The sequence below is a fragment of the Brachyhypopomus gauderio genome, chromosome 2 (assembly GCF_052324685.1).
Source record: "Brachyhypopomus gauderio isolate BG-103 chromosome 2, BGAUD_0.2, whole genome shotgun sequence".
NCBI classification, from domain to species: domain Eukaryota; kingdom Metazoa; phylum Chordata; class Actinopteri; order Gymnotiformes; family Hypopomidae; genus Brachyhypopomus; species Brachyhypopomus gauderio.
The window spans coordinates 9,557,731-9,583,839 of NC_135212.1; the positions used below are offsets into that span (position 1 = coordinate 9,557,731).

At 39.9% G+C, this 26,109-nt stretch overlaps 1 protein-coding gene across 3 annotated transcripts in view; it reads right to left on the reverse strand.

Moving 5' to 3' along the window:
- Positions 1-26,109, reverse strand: part of LOC143486818 (uncharacterized) — a 159,751-nt gene that overhangs the window by 127,468 nt on the left and 6,174 nt on the right. For all 3 annotated transcript variants that reach the window (XM_076986284.1, XM_076986283.1, XM_076986275.1), the window contains one exon: positions 25,792-26,104. In XM_076986284.1, the coding sequence (XP_076842399.1) occupies positions 25,792-26,104 (313 nt within the window). The remainder of the gene's footprint in view (positions 1-25,791; positions 26,105-26,109) is intronic.

Here is a 26,109-nt window from a genome sequence, read left to right on the forward strand (position 1 = left end):
GGTGCGCTATAGCGCCACCATCAGGCCAATGTGGGTCCCTGTCTCTATTTCTCTCATTGCACACCTGCTGCACCTTGCTGGCAAGTTTGGTCTTTCTGGGCCTTACGGTCTAGGCTGCAGTATGCGTTTTACAGGGGGAAAAATAATAATAATAAGAAAAATCTCAGCAATTACAATAGGTTTCCCACACTACGTGTGTGAACCCTAATAAGAAATATAGCCGCAAGCGGCAATTGGCGGGTTCACACACGAATAGGCTTCTTGGCCTCAATAGGCAGAGGCCCAAAAGGTCCTTTAGACCCTAAATGTGAAAAAGAAGCTGTTTGAGTGGAAAAAATGCACAAATAAATCAATGTGCAAAAAAGTTCAATTGGGGCACTAAAGGGCTAAAAGGATCAAAATAATGTGCATTGGCAAAATAATTCAGATCACAAAACTAAATCACATGCTGAGATCAGCTTTGTGTGTGTTTGTGTGGTATTTCATGTGAGCAATAGTTTTCAGTCAGAATATGGCTACTAGATGGAGGCCAAGTACTACCATACTGATATCTCATTAATGTCAGTAATGAAATAGGATATTTTGGTGAATTAAAAGGTTCGTTTCTGGTCAGGCTGTGTACTTTATGTAAAAAAAAAGATTCAGTTGAGGCACTAAAGGCCGAAAAGGATCAAAATAATGTGTATTGGCAAAATGATTCAGATCACAGAACTAAATCACATGCTGAGATCAGCTTTGTGTGTGTTTGTGTGGTGTTTCATGTGAGCAATAGTTTTCAGTCAGTTTCGGTGTTTGGCCACTAGATGGAGCCCAAGTACCATCATACTGATATCTCATTAATATCAGTAATGCAATATGACATTTTGGTGAATTAAAAGGTTCATTTCTGGTCAGGCAGTGCACTTTTTGTTATAAGATGCAATTGCAATGTTATAGAACTTATTGATCTGGATCATACAAGACCAATTACTTGTCTGTATTCTGCATAACAAGATTGCAGCATGAGTTTTTATGTTTTTTTAGGTTTTTGGGTAGTGTAGCGCCCCCGACAGGCCAATTTGAACCAAACTTGGCATACCTCACAAGGACTTCAGGATATAAAAGCCTTTCAAATTGGGAGTTGATTGCATACATGGTTTATGAGTTATAGCAATATAGGTCATATATGGCATGGCCACAATGATATAATGGGAAAATGGACCAATCAGATAAATAAAAATCCATTATTTTTTGATCAGTTTTTACCTACAGAGTCTACTGATTATGCTCATATCAATTTTTCCATAATTGGATCAAATTCCTATGACTAGTTTGTAAATAGCTATTTTCAAACTATAGATGAATGTGACAAAAGTATGCATTTTTTTATAGGACTTGTAATTGCAAAGTTGTCAGGTCTACTGCAAGGAATAAAAAGAAACAAGTTGCATGTTCCTAAGTGAAAATTTGGAGGAGTTATGCATGATTTTCACAAATAGCGCCACCTTGTGGCCAAATGTTTTAAAACTGCACAGCATGACACATAGTCCTGAGATAAGCACAGTGGTAAGGTTTCATGTTGTTTGGCCAATGGTAAGTCTGTCAAATGGCCAATTAATTCAAATAAAAATTAATTGGCTCATGGCGGCCATGTTTTTTGAGTGATGATGTCATCATTGTGTGTCTTGATATCACTTGGGCCCCTGATGATGCCTGTAAAGTTTTGGCTTGATGTGACTAATGGTTTCTGAGATACAGTTTTTCCCATGTTATAGCGCCCCCTATTGGACAATCGTGGCCAGCTTTGACGTATGGCCTCGGAGTCATGTGCCCTAACAACGGTTAAAATTTTATGAAGATCCGTCAAAGCGTTGCTGAGATATGGCTGTTTAAGTAAATTTGACCACGCCTTGGAGCTATTGATTGACATGTGACAACCAGACTGTATGCAAATCTCAAAATCTTTTTAAGCAACTTTGATAATGAGATTCTCCTGAATATTTTGACACCAAGGTTGTGGTGATCCGATAAAAAACCAGGGACTAGTATAAAAAAGTAGGTTTTGCATATTATGCAAATTAGCAAAAAATCTAAGTAGGCGGAGCTTAATGGTTCTTGAGGCTTTTTTGTTTGGCTTGAGCCAAGGAATCCATCAGAAGTGGAATTTTGTTTCTAGGCCCTACGGTTTGGGAGATATGGACCAAAACACAAAATGGTGCGCTATAGCGCCACCATCAGGCCAATGTGGGTCTCTGTGCTTTAGCACGGTCTCGCAAAGAGACTACACCATCCTGCCAAGTTTGGTCTCCCTGGGCCTTACGGTCTAGGCTGCAGTATGCGTTTTATCAGTAGAAAAATAATAATAAATATAGCCGCAAGCGGCGATTGGCGGGTTCACACAAAAAAAGGCAAAAAAGCCCAAAGGGTCTTTTAGACCAACAAATTGGCCTCTTGGCCTCAATAGGCAAAAAGAAGCCCAATAGGTCCTTTAGACCCAAAAGTGAATAGAAGCTGTTTGAGTGGAAAAAATGCATAAGTAAATCAATGTGACAAAACATTCAATTCAACTGAGGCACTAAAGGCCCAAAAGGATCAAAATAATGTGTATTGGCAAAATGATTCAGATCACAGAACTAAATCACATGCTGAGATCAGCTTTGTGTGCGTTTGTGTGGTGTTTCATGTGAGCAATTGTTTTCAGTCAGTTTCGGTGTTTGGCCACTAGATGGAGCCCAAGTACTATCATACTAATATCTCATTAATCTCAGTAATGCAATGACATTTTGGTGAATTAAAAGGTTCATTTCTGGTCAGGCAGTGCACTTTTTGTTATGAGATGTAATTGCAAAGTTATAGACCTCATTGATTTGAATCATACAAGCCCCATTACTTGTCTGTATTCTGCATAACAAGATTGCTGCGTGAGTTTTTATGATTTCTCAGGTTTTTGGGTACTGTAGCGCCTCCGACAGGCCAATTTGAACCAAACTTGGCCTACCTCACAAGGACCTCAGTGTATAAAAGCCTTTCAAATTGGGAGTTGATCACTTACATGGTTTATGAGTTATAGCAATAAAGGTCATTTATGGCATGGCCAGAAGGATATAATGGAAAAATTGACCAATCAGACAAATAAAAATGCAACATTTTTTCCATATTTAGTTAACTACAGTGTCTACAGATTATGCCTATGCCATTTTTGCCATCATTGGATCAAATTCCTAGGACTAGTTCTTAAAGAGCTATTTTCAAACAATTGATGAATGTGACAAAAGTATGCATTTTTTAATAGGACTTGTAATTGCAAAGTTGTCAGGTCTACTGCAAGGTATAAAAAGAAACAAGTTGCATGTTCCTAAGTGAAAATTTGGAGGAGTTATGCATGATTTTCACAAATAGCGCCACCTAGTGGCCAAATGTTTCAACACTGCACAGTATGACACATAGTCTTGGGATATGCACAGTGATGAGGTTTCATGTTGATTGGCCAATGGTAAGTCTGTCAAATGGCCAATTAATTCAAATAAAAATTAATTGGCTCATGGCGGCCATGTTTTTTGAGTGATGAGGTCATCATTGTGTGCCTTGATACCACTTGGGCCCCTGATGATGCCTGTAAAGTTTGGGCTTGATGTGACTAATGGTTTCTGAGAAACAAATTTCCCCATGTTATAGCGCCCCCTATTGGACAATCGTGGCCAGCTTTGACCTGTGCCCTCTGAGTCATGTGCCCTAACAACTGATAAATTTTCATAAAGATAGGTCAAAGCATTGCTGAGATATAGCTGCTGAAGTCAATTTGGCCACGCCTCAGAGCTATTGATTGACATGTGACAACCAGACTGTATACCAATGTCACAGTTTTGTTGATGTTCCTTGATAATGAGATTCTTGTGAATATTTTGACACCAAGATTGTGGTGATCAGATGAAAAACCAGGGACTAGTATGAAAAAGTAGGTTTTGCATATTATGCAAATTAGCAAAAATCTAAGTAGGCGGAGCTTAATGGTTCTTGAGGCTTTTTTGTTTGTCTGGAGCCAAGGAATGCACCTGAAGTGGAATTTTGTTTCTACGACCTACGGGGTGGGAGATATGAACCCAAACGCAAAATGCTGCGCTATAGCGCCACCATCAGGCCAATTTGGGTGTCTGTACTTTACCACGGTCCCGCAAACAGACTACACCAGTCTGCCAAGTTTGGTCTCCCTGGGCCTTACGGTTTAGGCTGCAGTATGCGTTTTATGCGGAGAAAAATAATAATAATAATAAGAAAGAAGAAAAAACCTAACAATAACAATAGGTTTCCCACACTACGTGTGTGAACCCTAATAAGAAAGAAAGAAAGAAAAAACCCGACAATAACAATAGGTTTCCCACACTGTGTGTGTGAACCCTAATTAGACCAACAAGTGATATGAAGCTACTTCAGTCCAAAAAATGGACAGATAAAGTAATTTGCAAAAAATTATTCAACTGGGGCAATAAAGGCCCAAAAGATCAAAACAAAATGTCATGGCAAAATGATTCAGATCATAGAAGTTAATCAAATGCTGTGATTAGCTTTGTATGTGTGTGTTTGTGTGTTTTTTCATGTATGCAGTAAGGGCTTCTTGAGGCTTTTTTGATTGGCTTGAGCAAAGGAATACAGCTGAAGTAGAATTTTGTTTCTAGGCCATACAGTGTGGAAGATATTAAACAAAATGATTCAGACCATACAACTAAATCAAATGCTGAGATTAGGTTAAAAGCACTGACACACTGACCCAGGGGCCTAGTCAAATAAATATACCTTTGGCTGAATTTGTCAGAAGTTGTGAACATAGCAGCAGGAGAGCTCTTGTTAATGCCCCACATGTAAACCCCACTCTTTAACCCTTTTCATTTAGCTGACAAAATCTGTCACATGTGAATCTCAAACAAACCAAAGAGTAATGGCTTACTATACAATAAAATAACACAAATATTCTTATCTTTGCCTGTTCATGATGTTCTCATCCCTACTCTGACATGTTCTCACTGTTGTGCCCATAGTAGGGAGGCCACTAGGAATGTGTATCTAACAAGACTTTGATGATAAGTGAAGCATGCAGTTATTTAGAGGTTGTGTGTGAAATGTGAATTACATGTCTCTGTCCTCTCTTATGTCATTTCAGGATGTATAGAGGGCATGTGTTGAGAGTGTGGATGGAAAAATGAAGCTAAATATCAGTTAGTGTGTTGGAAATGGCTAGAGAAATGTATATATGAAGCATATAGGAAGTCCTATGTGAGGGTGTGTGGAAAAAAGAGGCTAAATATCTGTATATTAGTCACTGGGTAATTGGTAGTAATGGCTAGAATTAGTGTGTATGTGAAACCTATAGGCCAGAGAGGCCTTTGTTTTTGTGAGTGCATGTGAAAGAGAGAGAGGGGGAGGGAGAGCCCAAGGGTTGTAAAGTGTTAGAAGCATGGGGGAGTGGAGGAGGGGGGCAGCGTGTGTGAGAACGTGCGTGTCTTAGCAGCTGTCTATGCCTCCCTGCACTGGTCAGTATGGAAAATGAAAATATTCACTGTAGAGCTGTTTGTGGACGGATTTGGCTCAAACTTGGCACACAGCACCACAATGGTCATGTGAATGTGGATGTCAATTTTCATAACAATCAGACATACTATGGCGTAGTTATTGAACTGTGAATTTGATGTGTTACGATGGTAGCATTGTGATGCATATGAAAAATATTAATTTGTCAAAACCTTAGGATTTTTTTGCTAATCTTAGCATTTCAGAGTCTGCTGAGTATTACAAGGTGTGATTTAAAGGTAATGGAGTTAAAATGCTAGGACTAGTATGAAAATGACAAGTTATATATATTTGATAATAGTGAAAAAGTGGTACATTTTTGCAAAACACATGTAATTAGAAAGTTGCTAGGAATTCTGCATACAATCATATGAGTGCAAGCATTTCTTGATAAGTGAAAATATGTAGGAGAAATTCTGGATTTTCTAGTATAGCGCCACCTAGTGGTGCAATTCCCTTCTAACATGAGTATGTCTTAGAGGGTGTGTACATGAACATACCATGTCAGTTTCATGTGTATGAACCTATGGTAAGTCTGTCAAATGGCCAATTAATTCAAATAAAAATTTATTAGCTCCTGGCGGCCATGTTTTTTGAGTGATGATGTCATCCATGTGTGCCTTGATACCACTTGGGCCCCTGATGATGCGAGTAAAGTTTTGGCTTGATGTGACTAATGGTTTCTGAGAAACAGTTTTTCCCATGTTATAGCGCCCCCTATTGGACAATCGTGGCCAGCTTTGACCTCTGACCTTTCAGTCATGTGCTCTAACAACTGATAAATTTTCATGAAGAAAGGTCAAAGCATTGCTGAGATATAGCTACTGAAGTAAATTTGGCCACGCCTCAGAGCTATTGATTGACATGTGACAACCAGACTGTATACCCATGTCACAGTTTTGTTGATATTCCTTAATAATGAGATTCTTGTGAATGTTTTGACACCAAGATTGTGGTGATCAGATGAAAAACCAGGGACTAGTATAAAAAAGTAGGTTTTGCATATTATGCAAATTAGCAAAAAATCTAAGTAGGCGGAGCTTAATGGTTCTTGAGGCTTTTTTGTTTGTCTGGAGCCAAGGAATGCACCTGAAGTGGAATTTTGTTTCTAGGACCTACGGGGTGGGAGATATGAACCCAAACGCAAAATGCTGCGCTATAGCGCCACCATCAGGCCAATTTGGGTGTCTGTACTTTAGCACGGTCCCGCAAACAGACTACACCAGTCTGCCAAGTTTGGTCTCCCTGGGCCTTACGGTCTAGGCTGCAGTATGCGTTTTATGCGGAGAAAAATAATAATAAAAATAGCCGCGAGCGGCAATTGGCGGGTTCACACACCAATAGGCCTCTTTGGCTGTATAGGCAAAAAGAAGCCCCAAAGGTCATTTAGAACTATAAGTGAAAAGAAGCTGTTTCAGTGGAAAAAATGCATAAATCAATGTGCAAAAAAGGTTCAATTGAGGCACTAAAGGCCCTAAAGGTTCAAAATAAATTGTATTGGCAAAATGATTTAGATCACAGAACTAAATCACATGCTGAGATCAGCTTTGTGTGTGTTTGTGTGGTATTTCATGGGAGCAATAGTTTTCAGTCAGTTCTGGAATTTGGCCACTAGATGGACCCAAGTTCTACCATACTGATATCTCATTAATTTCAGCAATGAAATAGTACTTTTGGTGAATTAAAAGGTTAATTTCTGGTCAGGTATTGCACTTTTTGTTATGAGATGTAAATGCAATGATATAGACCTCATTGATGTGAATCATACAAGACCCATTACTTGTCTGTATTCTGCATAACAAGATTGCAGCATCAGTTTTTATGATTTCTTAGGTTTTTGGGTACTGTAGCGCCCCCGACAGGCCAATTTGAACCAAACTTTGCATACCTCACAGGGACCTCAGTGTTTAAAAGCCTTTCAAATTGGGAGTTGATCGCTTACATGGTTTATGAGTTATAGCAATAAAGGTCATTTATGGCATGGCCAGAAGGATATAATGGAAAAATGGGCCCACCTGAATATTTTAAAATCCAATATTTTTAATAAAGTTTTTACCTCCAGAGTCTACAGATTATGCTCATACCAATTGTTCCATAATTAGATCATATTTCTAGGACTAATTCCAAAAGAGCTGTTTTCAAACAATTAATGAATGTGACAAAAGTATGCATTTTTTAATAGGACTTGTAAAGGCAAAGTTGTCAGGTCTACTGCAAGGAATAAAAAGAATCAAGTTGCATGTTCCTAAGTGTAAATTTGGAGGAGTTATGCATGATTTTCACAAATAGCGCCACCTAGTGGCCAAATGTTTCAAAACTGCACAGCGTGACACACAGTCCTGAGATATGCACAGTGGTGAGGTTTCATGTTGATTGGCCAATGGTAAGTCTGTCAAATAGCCAATTAATTCAAAATAAAATTAATTGGCTCATGGCGGCCATGTTTTTTGAGTGATGATGTCATCATTGTGTGCCTTGATATCACTTGGGCCCCTGATGATGCCTGTAAAGTTTTGGCTTAATGTGACTAACGGTTTCTGAGAAACAGTTTTTCCCATGTTATAGCGCCCCCTATTGGACAATCGTGGCCAGCTTTGATCTGTGACCTCAGAGTCATGTGCCCTAACAACTGATAAAATTTCATGAAGATTGGTCAAAGCGTTGCTGAGATATAGCTGCATAAGTAAATTTGGCCACGCCTCGGAGCTATTGATTGACATGTGACAACCAGAATTTATGCAAATGTCACAATTTTTTTGGATAATTATTGATAATGAGATTCTTCTGAATATTTTGACACCAAGATTGAAGGAATCCGATGAAAAACCAGGGACTAGTAGGAAAAAGTACGTTTTGCATATTATGCAAATTAGCAAAAAATCTAAGTAGGCGGAGCTTAATGGTTCTTGAGGCTTTTTTGTTTGTCTGGAGCCAAGGAATGCACCTGAAGTGGAATTTTGTTTCTAGGACCTACAGGGTGGGAGATATGGACCAAAACGCAAAATGCTGCGCTATAGCGCCACCATCAGGCCAATGTGGGTGTCTGTACTTTAGCACGGTCCTGCAAACAGACTACACCATTCTGCCAAGTTTGGTGTCTCTGGGCCTTACGGTCTAGGCTGCAGTATGCGTTTTATCAGTAGAAAAATAATAATAAATATAGCCGCAAGCGGCGATTGGCGGGTTCACACACCAATAGGCATTTTGGCCTCAATAGGCAAAAGGAAGCCCAAAAGGTCCTTTAGACCTAAAAGTGAAAAAAAAGCTGTTTGGGTTTGGCCAGTGTGTGCTCTACAGATGTAGAGTGTGATGACATCTGCGTGTGTCAGAAAGGGAGACACAAAAATAGCACATCTGGCTAGAGCTGCATCTATGTGAACAGTATAGGAAGGCCTGCACTTGTCTATACATGATTGGGCCTCTATATTACTGACAGAGAGAGATTGAGGGAGCCAGAGACTATGCTTTGTTATTTCACTCCTTGCACACGTAGCACGCCTAACATGACTGCCTGTGTATTCAAAGTATGAATGTAGTCTGCAAAGCCTGGCATGACTGACATGACTGGCATTACTGACATAACTGATATGACTGGCATGACTGGAATGACATCTCTGGCATGACGAACAAAATTAACATGACTGATATGACTGACATAACTGGCATGACTAATGATTTGAAGATTTGACTGACATGACTGATAGGACTGATATGACTGGACTGAAATGATTGGCATGACATGACTTACATGACTGGCAGAACATGACTGATATAACTGACATGACTGGACTGGCATGTCTGATATGACTGACATCACTGGTATGACTGACATATACTATACATATACTATAGATATGCATACAAACTATACATACATTTAGGTAGAAGTGTGTGTGTGTGTGTGTGTGTGTGTGTGTGTGTGTGTGTGGTAGTATATGTATTCAAACTATGACAACATATACTAATACATACATACATAAATATACATAGAAACTATACATACATATAGGTATAAAGGTGTGTGTGTCTGTGTGTTTGTGTGAGAGAGAGAGACAAAAAAGAAGCCAAATATCAGTTTGTATGAGCATGTGTTAGTCACTGAGATATGGGTGGGTATGGCTAGGGAAGTGTCATTGTGAATGCTATAGGAAGGCCTGCTTGCGCCTGTATGTGTGTGTGCCTGGTTCATAGACACAGAGAGATCTAGGTAGCCAGAGCAATGTTTACTTAGGGCACAGAGATGGGAGGGGGAATGTGGGTGAGAGTGTGAGAGAGACTGAGAGTGTGAGTTTCAGGCTGCGTGCGTGTGAGAAGGAGAAGGTGACAGAGGGACTTTACATGCATTCTTATGCATTGTATATAATACTGCACTGTAGAGCCATACGATAACCGATTTAGATTAAACTTGACAAATTTGTTCAGGATGGGATTCTGAATGGGCTTGTGCATTTTGGTCAGAATTGGGTAAAATATGAAAGAGCTTTAAGAATATGAATATTATATGTATCGATGCTGTCCATAAAAAAAATATTTAGCAGGTATAAGTGTCCTCAAATCCAAAATCTTTGGATTGTTTTTTGATTTCACATTCTGTAGAGTATTATAAGACTTTGCTTGACATGATAGTATGAAAATCCTAGGAGGAGTATGAAAAGTGATGATTTCAAACTATTATTAACTGTAAATAAACTGTGCATTTTTTAATAGGACATGTAATGGGAAAGTTGTTCGCACTACTGCAAGGAATCAAAAGAGTCCAATTGCATGTTCCCAAGTGGAATTATGTAGGGGATACACTTGCTTTTTTTGCAATAGCGCCCCCCAGTGGCCAATCGACACCCGGCTGGATTATGTCATAGGGGGCGTGCACTTGTCCACACCCAAGAGGTTTCGTGCAGATCGACAAATTGTAAGCCTGTCAAACGCGTGCCGATCACTGATTGGCCGATTACGTCAGCCATTTTGGAAGTATGGCATGTCTGCTTTAGGACCTGGTTTCCAGAAGCCCATAGATGATGTCTGTCAAGTTTCATGTGGATCGGCCAATCTGAGTGCATGGGGCAAATTTTTGCATGTTATAGCGCCCCCTAGCAGGTGAGGTATGGCAACCTCTGCGAGCTGCCCCAGACCCTCACAGGGAAGCTGTCTGTGAAGTGCCATCTCATTACATGCAAGTTTTCTTAAGTTAGAGCTCCATATGCGCAAAATTTACTATTGAATTTACGCCCCCTCATTTGATTGGCTTATACTGACTAGGTAGTGAAGAAATTAGCATTTTTGTTGGATACATTTTAAAGTTCAGACTCTTCTGAACGTTTTGATACCACATATGTGCATGTATGTGAAAAATCCAGGGACTAGTTCGCGCTCAAATATGTGTGTGATTTTGCACATTATGCAAATTAACTCGAAATCTAAGTGGGCGGAGCTTAATGGTTGTATATTAATTGTCCTATTGAATTTAGTCAAGGAATGTATAGGAACTGGAATTTTGGTTCTAGGACTTACGGTGTAGGAGATATGGACAAAACGTCAATATGGTCTGCTATAGCGCCACCATCAGGCCAATTTGGGTCCCTGTATGGGAATCTGGTCCTTGGAGTTAACTGAACCTTTTTGCCAAGTTTGGGGTTTCTAGGCATTACGGTCTAGGCTGCACAATACGTTTTAGGTCAAAAAATGGGACAAAGAATAATAAGAAAGAAATATAGCCGCAAGCGGCAATGAGCGGGCTCCTCGCAAGTGGCATAGGTACCGACTTGCATGCCTGCGGCGAAGGCATAGTAGATATGGCTAGGCCAGTGTGTATGTGAAACCTATTGGTAGGCCAGTGCATGTGTGTGCATGTGTAATAGAGAGAGAGAGGGGTTTGGTGTGATAATGTTTGTTTTCATCAGTTAGAGCTGTGTATGTGTGTGAGTGATTGCATATAATGGGCAGTCTTAGTTGTCACAGTGAACTCACATGTCTGACATGACAGTGTATGTGCTCAATTTGTGATGCATACACATAAGTAGGTGTATGTGTGTGTGTGTGTGTGTGTGAATTAGGTGTTTATATGTGTTACTCTAATGTATGAGTAGGCATGGCTAAGGCAGTGTGTATGTGAAGCTTATAGGGAGGCCTGTTTTTTCTGTGAGTGCATGTGAAATAGAGAGAGGGAGGGGGAGACAGAGACCATGGGTTGTTAAGTGTTAGAAGGTTGGGGGAGTGTGGGGGGGAGTGGATGAGAGGGGCACTCTGCGTGTGTGAGAAGTGAGTGCATGTGAAATAGAGAGAGGGAGGGGGAGACAGAGACATGGGTTGTTAAGTGTTAGAAGGTTGGGGGAGTGTGGGGGGAGTGGATGAGAGGGGCACTCTGCGTCTGCGAGAATGAGAGCGTGCGTGCCTGCAAAAGGCTCTCTACCGCTCCTTGCACTGCTGAGTATGGAAATTGAAAATATTCACTGTAGAGTCATTTGTGGACGGATTTAGCTCAAACTTGGCACATATCACCTCAATGGTCATGTGAATGTGCATGTCAATTTTCATAAACATAGGACATACTATAGCGGAGTTATTAAAATATGAATTTGATGTGTTATGATGGTACCATTGTGATGCATATGAAAAATATAAATTTGTGGAAATCTTAGGATTTTTTGCACAACATTTGCATTGCATAGTCTGCTGAGTATATCAAGGTGTGATTTGAGGTGATGGAGTGAAAATCCTAGGCGTAGTATGGAAAGTGGAAATTATACATATTTGATAATATATGAAAATCCGTACATTTTTGTAAAGCACTTGCAATTACAAAGTTGTTAAGGATTCTACGTAGAATCATATGAGTCCAAGTTTGTTGTTTTATGTCATACTATGTGGGCGTAATTCAGGAGTTTCTAGTATAGCGCCACCTAGTGGTGCAATTGCCATCATACCCCAGTATGTCTTAGAGGGTGTGCACCTGAACATGCCATGTGAGTTTCAGGTCAATTGACATATGTAAAGCTTGTAAAGCTTGTGAAATTGTATACTGACAGCTAATTGGTCGATGGTGGCGGCCATATTGGACATATGATGGTGCAGACCTAGGACCTGTCTCAGAGGTGCATGTAGATGATGCATACCAAGTTTCGTGTTATTTGGCCAATCGGTGTGTGCAGGAGAGTTTTTTGGCAGTTATAGCGCCCCCTAGGTGTGAATGTGTGCCAAAATGTATGGGCAGGTGTAGACGCCCAACAGGTACATGTATATGAAATTTGGTGTGAATATGTAAAAGTATGCATGAGATACAGCAGAAAATGTGCATTTTTGGCTGTGAAATTTTTGCCCCTTGACTTGTGTGGCATGTGGCCACGCCCATGTGCAGAAATGTGCATTTTTTGTTAAAGATTATTAAAGTTCAGACTCTTCTGAACGTTTTGATACCACATATGTGCATGTATGTGAAAAATCCAGGGACTAGTTAGCTCTCAAAAATGTGTGCGATTTTGCATATTATGCAAATTAGCTCGAAAACGAAGTAGGCGGAGCTTATGGGTTCTTGAGGCTTTTTGGTAGGTTTGGAGACAAGGAACATGTATATGAAAAAATTTTTAATTTAGGACATACGTGGTACTGGCAATTTACTTGAATGCGTTTGCGTGCGCTGTAGCGCCACCTATGGGCGGATTTGGCTGGCGTCTTGCGCCTGAGTAGCGGGAGGGACTACTACCTATTGACCAAGTTTCAAGTCTGTAGGCCTTACGGTTTGGGCTGTGCGATCCGTTTTAAGGCAGAAAAAGAATAATAATAATAAGGAGAAAAATCCTAACAATTACAATAGGCCTCCAGCACCTTTGGTGCTCGGAGCCCTAAATATAGCCGCAAGCGGCGATTGGCGGGTTCACACACCAATAGGCATTTTGGCCTCAATAGGCAAAAGGAAGCCCAAAAGGTCCTTTAGACCTAAAAGTGAAAAAAAAGCTGTTTGGGTTTGGCCAGTGTGTGCTCTACAGATGTAGAGTGTGATGACATCTGCGTGTGTCAGAAAGGGAGACACAAAAATAGCACATCTGGCTAGAGCTGCATCTATGTGAACAGTATAGGAAGGCCTGCACTTGTCTATACATGATTGGGCCTCTATATTACTGACAGAGAGAGATTGAGGGAGCCAGAGACTATGCTTTGTTATTTCACTCCTTGCACACGTAGCACGCCTAACATGACTGCCTGTGTATTCAAAGTATGAATGTAGTCTGCAAAGCCTGGCATGACTGACATGACTGGCATTACTGACATAACTGATATGACTGGCATGACTGGAATGACATCTCTGGCATGACGAACAAAATTAACATGACTGATATGACTGACATAACTGGCATGACTAATGATTTGAAGATTTGACTGACATGACTGATAGGACTGATATGACTGGACTGAAATGATTGGCATGACATGACTTACATGACTGGCAGAACATGACTGATATAACTGACATGACTGGACTGGCATGTCTGATATGACTGACATCACTGGTATGACTGACATATACTATACATATGCATCTATGTGAACAATATAGGAAGGCCTGCATGTGTCTATACATGATTGGGCCTGTATATTACCGACAGAGAGAGATTGAGGGAGCCAGAGACTATGCTTTGTTAATTCACTCCTTGCACACCTTGCATGCCTAACATGACTGTCCGTGTATTCAAAGTATGAATGTGGACTAACATGACTGATATGACTGACATAACTGGCATGACTGTAATGATTTGATTATTTGACTTATATGACTGACATGACTGATATGACTGATATGACTGGACTGAAATGACTGGCATGGCATGCCTGATATGACTGATACGACTGACATTGCTGGCATGACTGACATATACTATACATATACTATAAATATGCATACAAACTATACATACATTTAGGTAGAAGTGTGTGTGTGTGTGTGTGTGTGTGTGTGTGTGTGTTTTAGTCAAAGAGTAATGGGTATACATGGCTAGGGCAGTGTGTATGTTAAACCTATAAGTAGGTGTGTGTGTGTGTGTGTGTGTGTGTGTGTGTGTGTGTGTGTGTGTGTGAGAGAGAGAGAGTGTGTTTTCAAAAACAGAAGCTAAACGTCAGTTTGTGTGTTTGTATCTGGGTTACTCATAGCGAAATGGGTAGGTATGGCAAGGGCAGTGTGAAAGCTACAGAGGCCTGTGTTTTTGTAAGTGCATGTGAAAGAGAGGGGGGGAGGTAGAGCCCATGGGTTGTAAAGTGTTGGAAGCAAGGGGGAGTGTGAGGGGAGTGGAGGAGGGGGGGGCAGAGTGTGTGAGAAAGGCACGTGCGTGTGTGGCTTAGCAGCTGTGTATGCCTCCCTCCACTGCTTTGTATGGAAAATGAAAATATTCACTGTAGAGCTGTTTGTGGACGGATTTGGCTCAAAATTGGCACATCGCACCACAATGGTCATGTGAATGTGGATTTCAATTTCCATAACAATCAGACATACTATGGCGTAGTTATTGAACTGGGAATTTGATGTGTTATGATGGTAGCATTGTGATGCATATGAAAAATATTAATTTGTCAAAAACTTAGGATTTTTTCGCTAATCTTAGCATTTCAGAGTCTGCTGAGTATTACAAGGTGTGATTTAAGGTGATGGAGTTAAAATGCTAGGACTAGTATGAAAATGGCAAGTTATATATATTTGATAATAGTGAAAAAGTGGTACATTTTTGCAAAGCACATGTAATTACAAAGTTGCTAGGAATTCTGCATACAATCATATGAGTGCAAGCATTACTTGATAAGTGAAAATATGTAGGAGAAATTCTGGATTTTCTAGTATAGCGCCACCTAGTGGTGCAATTCCCTTCTAACATGAGTATGTCTTAGAGGGTGTGTACATGAACATACCATGTCAGTTTCATGTGTATATACCTATGGTAAGTCTGTCAAATGGCCAATTAATTAAAATTAAAATTAATTGGCTTATGGCGGCCATGTTTTTTGAGTGATGAGGTCATCATTGTGTGTCTTGATACCACTTGACCCCATGATGATGCCTGTAAAGTTTTGGCTTGATGTGACTAATCGTTTCTGAGAAACAGTTTTTCCCATGTTATAGCGCCCCCTATTGGACAATCGTGGCCAGCTTTGACCTGTGACCTCTGTGTCATGTGTCCTAACAACTGATAAATTTTCATGAAGATTGGTCAAAGCATTGTTGAGATATAGCTGCTGAAGTAAATTTGGCCACGCCTCAGAGCTATTGATTGACATGTGACAGCCAGGCTGTATGGCAATGTCACAATGTTGGCGATGGGTTTTGATAATGAGATTCTTCTGAGTAGTTTGATACCAAGACTGTGGTGATCAGACGAAAAACCAAGGAGTAGTAGGCAAAAGTAGGTTTTGCATATTATGCAAATTAGCAAAAAATCTAAGTAGGCGGAGCTTCATAGTTGTATATGAAATGTCCTATTGAATTGAGCCAAGGAATGCATAGGAAGTGGAATTTTGCTTCTATGACTTATGGTATGGGAGATATGGGCCAAAAAGTCACATAGTGTGCTATAGCGCCACCATCAGGCCGATGTGGGTCCCTATAAGTGAGTGTGGTCCTTTTGACCTAGAGAACAAGTTTGGCAAGTTTGGTGTGTCTAGGCCTTACGGTTTAGGCTGCAGAATGATTTATAGACAGCAAAATGGGAAAAAGAATAATAATAATAATAATAATAATAATAAGAAAAACGCTAACAATTACAATAGGGTTCCCACACTATGTGTGTGTGAACCCTAAATATAGCCGCAAGCGGCAATTGGCGGGTTCACACACGAATAGGCTTCTTGGCCTCAATAGGCAGAGGCCCAAAAGGTCCTTTAGACCCCAAAATGTGAAAAGAAGCTGTTTGAGTGGAAAAAATGCACAAATAAATCAATGTCCAAAAAAAGGTTCAATTGGGGCACTAAAGGCCCAAAAGGATCAAAATAATATGTATTGGCAAAATTATTCAGATCACAGAACTAAATCACATGCTGAGATCAGCTTTGTGTGTGTTTGTGTGGTGTTTCATGTGAGAAATAGTTTTCAGTCCGTTCCGGTGTTTGGCCACTAGATGGAGCCCAAGTACTACCATACTGATATCTCATTAATCTCAGTAATGCAATGACATTTTGGTGAATTAAAAGGTTCATTTCTGGTCAGGCAGTGCACTTTTTGTTATGAGATGTAATTGCAATGTTATAGACCTCATTGATCTGAATCATACAAGCCCCATTACTTGTCTGTATTCTGCATAACAAGATTGCTGCGTGAGTTTTTATGATTTCTCAGGTTTTTGGGTACTGTAGCGCCTCCGACAGGCCAATTTGAACCAAACTTGGCATACTTCACAGGGACCTCAGTGTATAAAAGCCTTTCAAATTGGGAGTTGATCACTTACATGGTTTATGAGTTATAGCAATAAAGGTCATTTATGGCATGGCCAGAAGGATATAATGGAAAAATTGACCAATCAGACAAATAAAAATGCAACATTTTTTCCATATGTAGTTAACTACAGTGTCTACAGATTATGCCTATGCCATTTTTGCCATCATTGGATCAAATTCCTAGGACTAGTTCTTAAAGAGCTATTTTCAAACAATTGATGAATGTGACAAAAGTATGCATTTTTTAATAGGACTTGTAATTGCAAAGTTGTCAGGTCTACTGCAAGGAATAAAAAGAAACAAGTTGCATGTTCCTAAGTGAAAATTTGGAGGAGTTATGCATGATTTTCACAAATAGCGCCACCTAGTGGCCAAATGTTTTAAAACTGCACAGCATGACACATAGTCCTGAGATATGCACAGTGGTGAGGTTTCATGTTGATTGGCCAATGGTAAGTCTGTCAAATGGCCAATTAATTCAAATAAAAATTAATTGGCTCATGGCGGCCATGTTTTTTGAGTGATGATGTCATCATTGTGTGTCTTGATATCACTTGGGCCCCTGATGATGCCTGTAAAGTTTTGGCTTGATGTGACTAATGGTTTCTGAGAAACAGTTTTTCCCATGTTATAGCGCCCCCTATTGGACAATCGTGGCCAGCTTTGACCTATGACCTCGGAGTCATGTGCCCTAACAACTGTTAAAATTTTATGAAGATCCGTCAAAGCGTTGCTGAGATATAGCTGTTTAAGTAAATTTGGCCACGCCCCAGAGCTATTGATTGACATGTCACAACGACACTGTATGCAAATGTCACAATTTTTTCCAGGAATATTGATAATGAGATTCTTCTGAACATTTTGATACCAAGCTTGTGGTGATCGGATGAAAAACCAGGGACTAGTATAAAAAAGTAGGTTTAGCATATTATGCAAATTAGCAAAAAATCTAAGTAGGCGGAGCTTAATGGTTCTTGAGGCTTTTTTGTTTGGCTTGAACCAAGGAATCCATCAGAAGTGGAATTTTGTTTCTAGGCCCTACGGTTTGGGAGATATGGACCAAAACGCAAAATGGTGCGCTATAGCGCCACCATCAGGCCAATGTGGGTCTCTGTGCTTTAGCACGGTCTCGCAAAGAGACTACACCATTCTGCCAAGTTTGGTGTCTCTGGGCCTTACGGTCTAGGCTGCAGTATGCGTTTTATGCGGAGAAAAATAATAATAATAATAAGAAGAAAAAAGAAAAATTCGAGCAATTACAATAGGTTTCCCACACTACGTGTGTGAACCCTAATAATAATAATAATAAGAAAAATCTCAGCAATTACAATAGGTTTCCCACACTACGTGTGTGAACCCTAACAAGTTGCATATTCCTAAGTGAAAATTTGGAGGAGTTATGCATGATTTTCACAAATAGCGCCACCTAGTGGCCAATAGTTTCAAAACTGCACAGCATGACACAAAGTCCTGAGATGTGCACAGTGGTGAGGTTTCATGTTGTTTGGCCAATGGTAAGTCTGTCAAATGGCCAATTATTTCAAATAAAAATTAATTGGCTCATGGCGGCCATGTTTTTTGAGTTATGATGTCATCATTGTGTGACTTGATATCACTTGGGCCCCTGATGATGCCTGTAAAGTTTTGGCTTGATGTGACTAATGGTTTCTGAGAAACAGTTTTTCCCATGTTATAGCGCCCCCTATTGGACAATCGTGGCCAGCTTTGACCTGTGACCTCAGAGTCATGTGCCCTAACAACTGTTAAAATTTTATGAAGATCCGTCAAAGCGTTGCTGAGATATGGCTGTTTAAGTAAATTTGGCCACGCCTTGGAGCTATTGATTGACATGTGACAACCAGACTGTATGCAAATCTCAAAATGTTTTTAAGCAACGTTGATAATGAGATTCTCCTGAATATTTTGACACCAAGGTTGTGGTGATCCGATGAAAAACCAGGGACTAGTATAAAAAAGTAGGTTTTGCATATTATGCAAATTAGCAAAAAATCTAAGTAGGCGGAGCTTAATGGTTCTTGAGGCTTTTTTGTTTGGCTTGAGCCAAGGAATCCATCAGAAGTGGAATTTTGTTTCTAGGCCCTACGGTTTGGGAGATATCGACCAAAACGCAAAATGGTGCGCTATAGCGCCACCATCAGGCCAATGTGGGTCTCTGTGCTTTAGCACGGTCTCGCAAAGAGACTACACCATCCTGCCAAGTTTGGTCTCCCTGGGCCTTACGGTCTAGGCTGCAGTATGCGTTTTATCAGTAGAAAAATAATAATAATAAGAAAGAAAGAAAGAAAAAACCCGACAATAACAATAGGTTTCCCACACTGTGTGTGTGAACCCTAAATATAGCCGCAAGCGGCGATTGGCGGGTTCACACAAAAAAAGGCAAAAAAGCCCAAAGGGTCTTTTAGACCAACAAATTGGCCTCTTGGCCTCAATAGGCAAAAAGAAGCCCAATAGGTCCTTTAGACCCAAAAGTGAATAGAAGCTGTTTGAGTGGAAAAAATGCATAAGTAAATCAATGTGACAAAACATTCAATTCAACTGAGGCACTAAAGGCCCAAAAGGATCAAAATAATGTGTACTGGGAAATTGAGTCAGATCAAAAAGCTAAACCACATGTTGAGATCAGCTTTGGGTGTGTTTGTGTGGTATTTCATGTGAGCAATAGTTTTCAGTCAGTTCTGGAATATGGCCACTAGATGGAGGCCAAGTACTACCATACTGATATCTCATTAATCTCAATAATGAAATAGGACATTTTGGTGAAATAAAAGGTTAATTTCTGGTCAGGCAGTGCATTTTTTGTTATGAGATGTAATTGCAAAGTTATAGACCTCATTGATCTGAATCATACAAGCCCCATTACTTGTCTGTATTCTGCATAACAAGATTGCTGCGTGAGTTTTTATGATTTCTCAGGTTTTTGGGTACTGTAGCGCCTCCGACAGGCCAATTTGAACCAAACTTGGCCTACCTCACAAGGACCTCAGTCTATAAAAGCCTTTCAAATTGGGAGTTGATCACTTACATGGTTTATGAGTTATAGCAATAAAGGTCATTTATGGCATGGCCAGAAGGATATAATGGAAAAATTGACCAATCAGACAAATAAAAATGCAACATTTTTTCCTTATTTAGTTAACTACAGTGTCTACAGATTATGCCTATGCCATTTTTGCCATCATTGGATCAAATTCCTAGGACTAGTTCTTAAAGAGCTATTTTCAAACAATTGATGAATGTGACAAAAGTATGCATTTTTTAATAGGACTTGTAATTGCAAAGTTGTCAGGTCTACTGCAAGGTATAAAATGAAACAAGTTGCATGTTCCTAAGTGAAAATTTGGAGGAGTTATGTATGATTTTCACAAATAGCGCCACCTAGTGGCCAAATGTTTCAACACTGCACAGTATGACACATAGTCCTGGGATATGTACAGTGATGAGGTTTCATGTTGATTGGCCAATGGTAAGTCTGTCAAATGGCCAATTAATTCAAATAAAAATTAATTGGCTCATGGCGGCCATGTTTTTTGAGTGATGAGGTCATCATTGTGTGCCTTGATACCACTTGGGCCCCTGATGATGCCTGTAAAGTTTGGGCTTGATGTGACTAATGGTTTCTGAGAAACAAATTTCCCCATGTTATAGCGCCCCCTATTGGACAATCGTGGCCAGCTTTGACCTGTGACCTCTGAGTCATGTGCCCTAACAACTGATAAATTTTCATAAAGATAGGTCAAAGCATTGCTGAGATATAGCTGCTGAAGTCAATTTGGCCACGCCTCAGAGCTATTGATTGACATGTGACAACCAGACTGTATACCAATGTCACAGTTTTGTTGATGTTCCTTGATAATGAGATTCTTGTGAATATTTTGACACCAAGATTGTGGTGATCAGATGAAAAACCAGGGACTAGTATGAAAAAGTAGGTTTTGCATATTATGCAAATTAGCAAAAAATCTAAGTAGGCGGAGCTTAATGGTTCTTGAGGCTTTTTTGTTTGTCTGGAGCCAAGGAATGCACCTGAAGTGGAATTTTGTTTCTACGACCTACGGGGTGGGAGATATGGACCAAAACGCAAAATGCTGCGCTATAGCGCCACCATCAGGCCAATGTGGGTCTCTGTACTTTAGCACGGTCCCGCAAACAGACTACACCAGTCTGCCAAGTTTGGTCTTCCTGGGCCTTACGGTTTAGGCTGCAGTATGCGTTTTATCCGGAGAAAAATAATAATAATAATAAGAAGAAAAAAAAAAAAGAAGAAAAATTCGAGCAATTACAATAGGTTTCCCACACTACGTGTGTGAACCCTAAATATAGCCGCAAGCGGCAATTGGCGGGTTCACACACGAATAGGCTTCTTGGCCTCAATAGGCAGAGGCCCAAAAGGTCCTTTAGACCCCAAAATGTGAAAAGAAGCTGTTTGAGTGGAAAAAATGCACAAATAAATCAATGTGCAAAAAAAGGTTCAATTGGGGCACTAAAGGCCCAAAAGGATCAAAATAATATGTATTGGCAAAATTATTCAGATCACAGAACTAAATCACATGCTGAGATCAGCTTTGTGTGTGTTTGTGTGGTGTTTCATGTGAGAAATAGTTTTCAGTCAGTTCCGGTGTTTGGCCACTAGATGGAGCCCAAGTACTATCATACTGATATCTCATTAATCTCAGTAATGCAATGACATTTTGGTGAATTAAAAGGTTCATTTCTGGTCAGGCAGTGCACTTTTTGTTATGAGATGTTATTGCAATGTTATAGACCTCATTAATCTGAATCATACAAGCCCCATTGCTTGTCTGTATTCTGCATAACAAGATTGCTGCGTGAGTTTTTATGATTTCTCAGGTTTTTGGGTACTGTAGCGCCTCCGACAGGCCAATTTGAACCAAACTTGGCATACCTCACAGGGACCTCAGTGTATAAAAGCCTTTCAAATTGGGAGTTGATCACTTACATGGTTTATGAGTTATAGCAATAAAGGTCATTTATGGCATGGCCAGAAGGATATAATGGAAAAATTGACCAATCAGACAAATAAAAATGCAACATTTTTTCCATATTTAGTTAACTACAGTGTCTACAGATTATGCCTATGCCATTTTTGCCATCATTGGATCAAATTCCTAGGACTAGTTCTTAAAGAGCTATTTTCAAACAATTGATGAATGTGACAAAAGTATGCATTTTTTAATAGGACTTGTAATTGCAAAGTTGTCAGGTCTACTGCAAGGAATAAAAAGAAACAAGTTGCATGTTCCTAAGTGAAAATTTGGAGGAGTTATGCATGATTTTCACAAATAGCGCCACCTAATGGCCAAATGTTTTAAAACTGCACAGCATGACACATAGTCCTGAAATATGCACAGTGGTGAGGTTTCATGTTGATTGGCCAATGGTAAGTCTGTCAAATGGCAAATTAATTCAAATAAAAATTAATTGGCTCATGGCGGCCATGTTTTTTGAGTGATGATGTCATCATTGTGTGTCTTGATATCACTTGGGCCCCTGATGATGCCTGTAAAGTTTTGGCTTGATGTGACTAATGGTTTCTGAGAAACAGTTTTTCCCATGTTATAGCGCCCCCTATTGGACAATCGTGGCCAGCTTTGACCTATGACCTCGGAGTCATGTGCCCTAACAACTGTTAAAATTTTATGAAGATCCGTCAAAGCGTTGCTGAGATATAGCTGTTTAAGTAAATTTGGCCACGCCCCGAGGCTATTGATTGACATGTCACAACGACACTGTATGCAAATGTCACAATTTTTTCCAGGAATATTGATAATGAGATTCTTCTGAACATTTTGATACCAAGCTTGTGGTGATCGGATGAAAAACCAGGGACTAGTATAAAAAAGTAGGTTTTGCATATTATGCAAATTAGCAAAAAATCTAAGTAGGCGGAGCTTAATGGTTCTTGAGGCTTTTTTGTTTGGCTTGAACCAAGGAATCCATCAGAAGTGGAATTTTATTTCTAGGCCCTACGGTTTGGGAGATATGGACCAAAACGCAAAATGGTGCGCTATAGCGCCACCATCAGGCCAATGTGGGTCTCTGTACTTTAGCACGGTCTCGCAAAGAGACTACACCATTCTGCCAAGTTTGGTGTCTCTGGGCCTTACGGTCTAGGCTGCAGTATGCGTTTTATGCGGAGAAAAATAATAATAATAAGAAGAAAAAAGAAAAATTCGAGCAATTACAATAGGTTTCCCACACTACGTGTGTGAACCCTAATAAATATAGCCGCAAGCGGCAATTGGCGGGTTCACACACGAATAGGCTTCTTGGCCTCAATAGGCAGAGGCCCAAAAGGTCCTTTAGACCCTAAATGTGAAAAAAAGCTGTTTGAGTGGAAAAAATGCACAAATAAATCAATGTGCAAATAAAGGTTCAATTGGGGCACTAAAGGGCCAAAAGGATCAAAATAATGTGTATTGGCAAAATAATTCAGATCACAGAACTAAATCACATGCTGAGATCAGCTTTGTGTGTGTTTGTGTGGTATTTCATGTGAGCAATAGTTTTCAGTCAGAATATGGCCACTAGATGGAGGCCAAGTACTACCATACTGATATCTCATTAATCTCAGTAATGAAATAGGACATTTTGGTGACTTAAAGGTTAATTTCTGGTCAGGCAGTGTACTTTATTTAAAAAAAAGAGATTCAGTTGAGGCAGTAAAGACACAAAAGGTTCAAAATAAATTGTATTGGCAAAATGATTTAGATCACAGAACTAAATCACATGCTGAGATCAGCTTTGTGTGTGTGTTTGTGTGGTATTTCATGTGAGAAATAGTTTTCAGTCCGTTTCGATGTTTGGCCACTAGATGGAGCCCAAGTACTACCATACTGATATCTCATTAATCTCAGTAATGCAATATGACATTTTGGTGAATTAAAAGGTTCATTTCTGGTCAGGCAGTGCACTTTTTGTTATAAGATGCAATTGCAATGTTATAGAACTTATTGATCTGGATCATACAAGACCAATTACTTGTCTGTATTCTGCATAACAAGATTGCAGCATGAGTTTTTATGTTTTCTTAGGTTTTTGGGTACTGTAGCGCCCCCGACAGGCCAATTTGAACCAAACTTGGCATACCTCACAAGGACTTCAGGATATAAAAGCCTTTCAAATTGGGAGTTGATTGCATACATGGTTTATGAGTTATAGCAATATAGGTCATATATGGCATGGCCACAATGATATAATGGGAAAATGGACCAATCAGATAAATAAAAATCGAACATTTTTTTAATCAGTTTTTACCTACAGAGTCTACTGATTATGCTCATAGCAATTTTTCCATAATTGGATCAAATTCCTATGACTAGTTTGTAAATAGCTATTTTCAAACAATAGATGAATGTGACAAAAGTATGCATTTTTTAATAGGACTTGTAATTGCAAAGTTGTCAGGTCTACTGCAAGGAATAAAATGAAACAAGCTGCATGTTCCTAAGTGAAAATTTGGAGGAGTTATGCATGATTTTCACAAATAGCGCCACCTAGTGGCCATATGTTTTAAAACTGCACAGCATGACACATAGTCCTGAGATATGCACAGTGGTGAGGTTTCATGTTGTTTGGCCAATGGTAAGTCTGTCAAATGGCCAATTATTTCAAATAAAAATTAATTGGCTCATGGCGGCCATGTTTTTTAAGTGATGATGTCATCATTGTGTGTCTTGATATCACTTTGGCCCCTGATGATGCCTGTAAAGTTTTGGCTTGATGTGACTAATGGTTTCTGAGAAACAGTTTTTCCCATGTTATAGCGCCCCCTATTGGACAATCGTGGCCAGCTTTGAACTATGACCTCGGAGTCATGTGCCCTAACAACTGTTAAAATTTTATGAAGATCCGTCATAGCGTTGCTGAGATATGGCTGTTTAAGTAAATTTGGCCACGCCTTGGAGCTATTGATTGACATGTGACAACCAGACTGTATGCAAATCTCAAAATGTTTTTAAGCAACGTTGATAATGAGATTCTCCTGAATATTTTGACACCAAGGTTGTGGTGATCCGATGAAAAACCAGGGACTAGTATAAAAAAGTAGGTTTTGCATATTATGCAAATTAGCAAAAAATCTAAGTAGGCGGAGCTTAATGGTTCTTGAGGCTTTTTTGTTTGGCTTGAGCCAAGGAATCCATCAGAAGTGGAATTTTGTTTCTAGGCCCTACGGTTTGGGAGATATCGACCAAAACGCAAAATGGTGCGCTATAGCGCCACCATCAGGCCAATGTGGGTCTCTGTGCTTTAGCACGGTCTCGCAAAGAGACTACACCATCCTGCCAAGTTTGGTCTCCCTGGGCCTTACGGTCTAGGCTGCAGTATGCGTTTTATCAGTAGAAAAATAATAATAATAAGAAAGAAAGAAAGAAAAAACCCGACAATAACAATAGGTTTCCCACACTGTGTGTGTGAACCCTAATAATAAGAAAAAGAAGAAAAATTCGAGCAATTACAATAGGTTTCCCACACTACGTGTGTGAACCCTAAAAATCTCAGCAATTACAATAGGTTTCCCACACTACGTGTGTGAACCCTAATAAGAAAAAGAAAGAAAAAACCCGACAATAACAATAGGTTTCCCACACTGTGTGTGTGAACCCTAATAAGAAGAAAAAAAAAAAAAAAGAAGAAAAATTCGAGCAATTACAATAGGTTTCCCACACTACGTGTGTGAACCCTAATAATAAGAAAGAAAGAAGAAAAAACCTAACAATAACAATAGGTTTCCCACACTATGTGTGTGAACCCTAATAATAATATTTCAACTAAAAGGAGTAGATTTTCAAGAACCCGACTTACATAGGGTTTTCTTTTCCCTCATTCTCTATGTAAGTCCCGACACGGATCTGAGCGCCGTCTAAACGTTCAGAGCAGCAGTCACCCCGGTTAGTCAGAGCTACAGCGTAGACTTCATGATTGCGATGCAGGTCCACTCTCCACCAGGGGGCAGTCTCCTCCACTGTTTGTGTGCAGGAACCCTTCTTCAGGTCAGGGTTGCGGTTCCCATCGATCGCGTTTTGTGCGAGCCCAAAGCCGGGCCACATACCACTCACGGACAGACTGGACTGGGTGGCTCTGCCTTTAAGGGCTACGTTACGCAGTATAAATTCGTCTGCG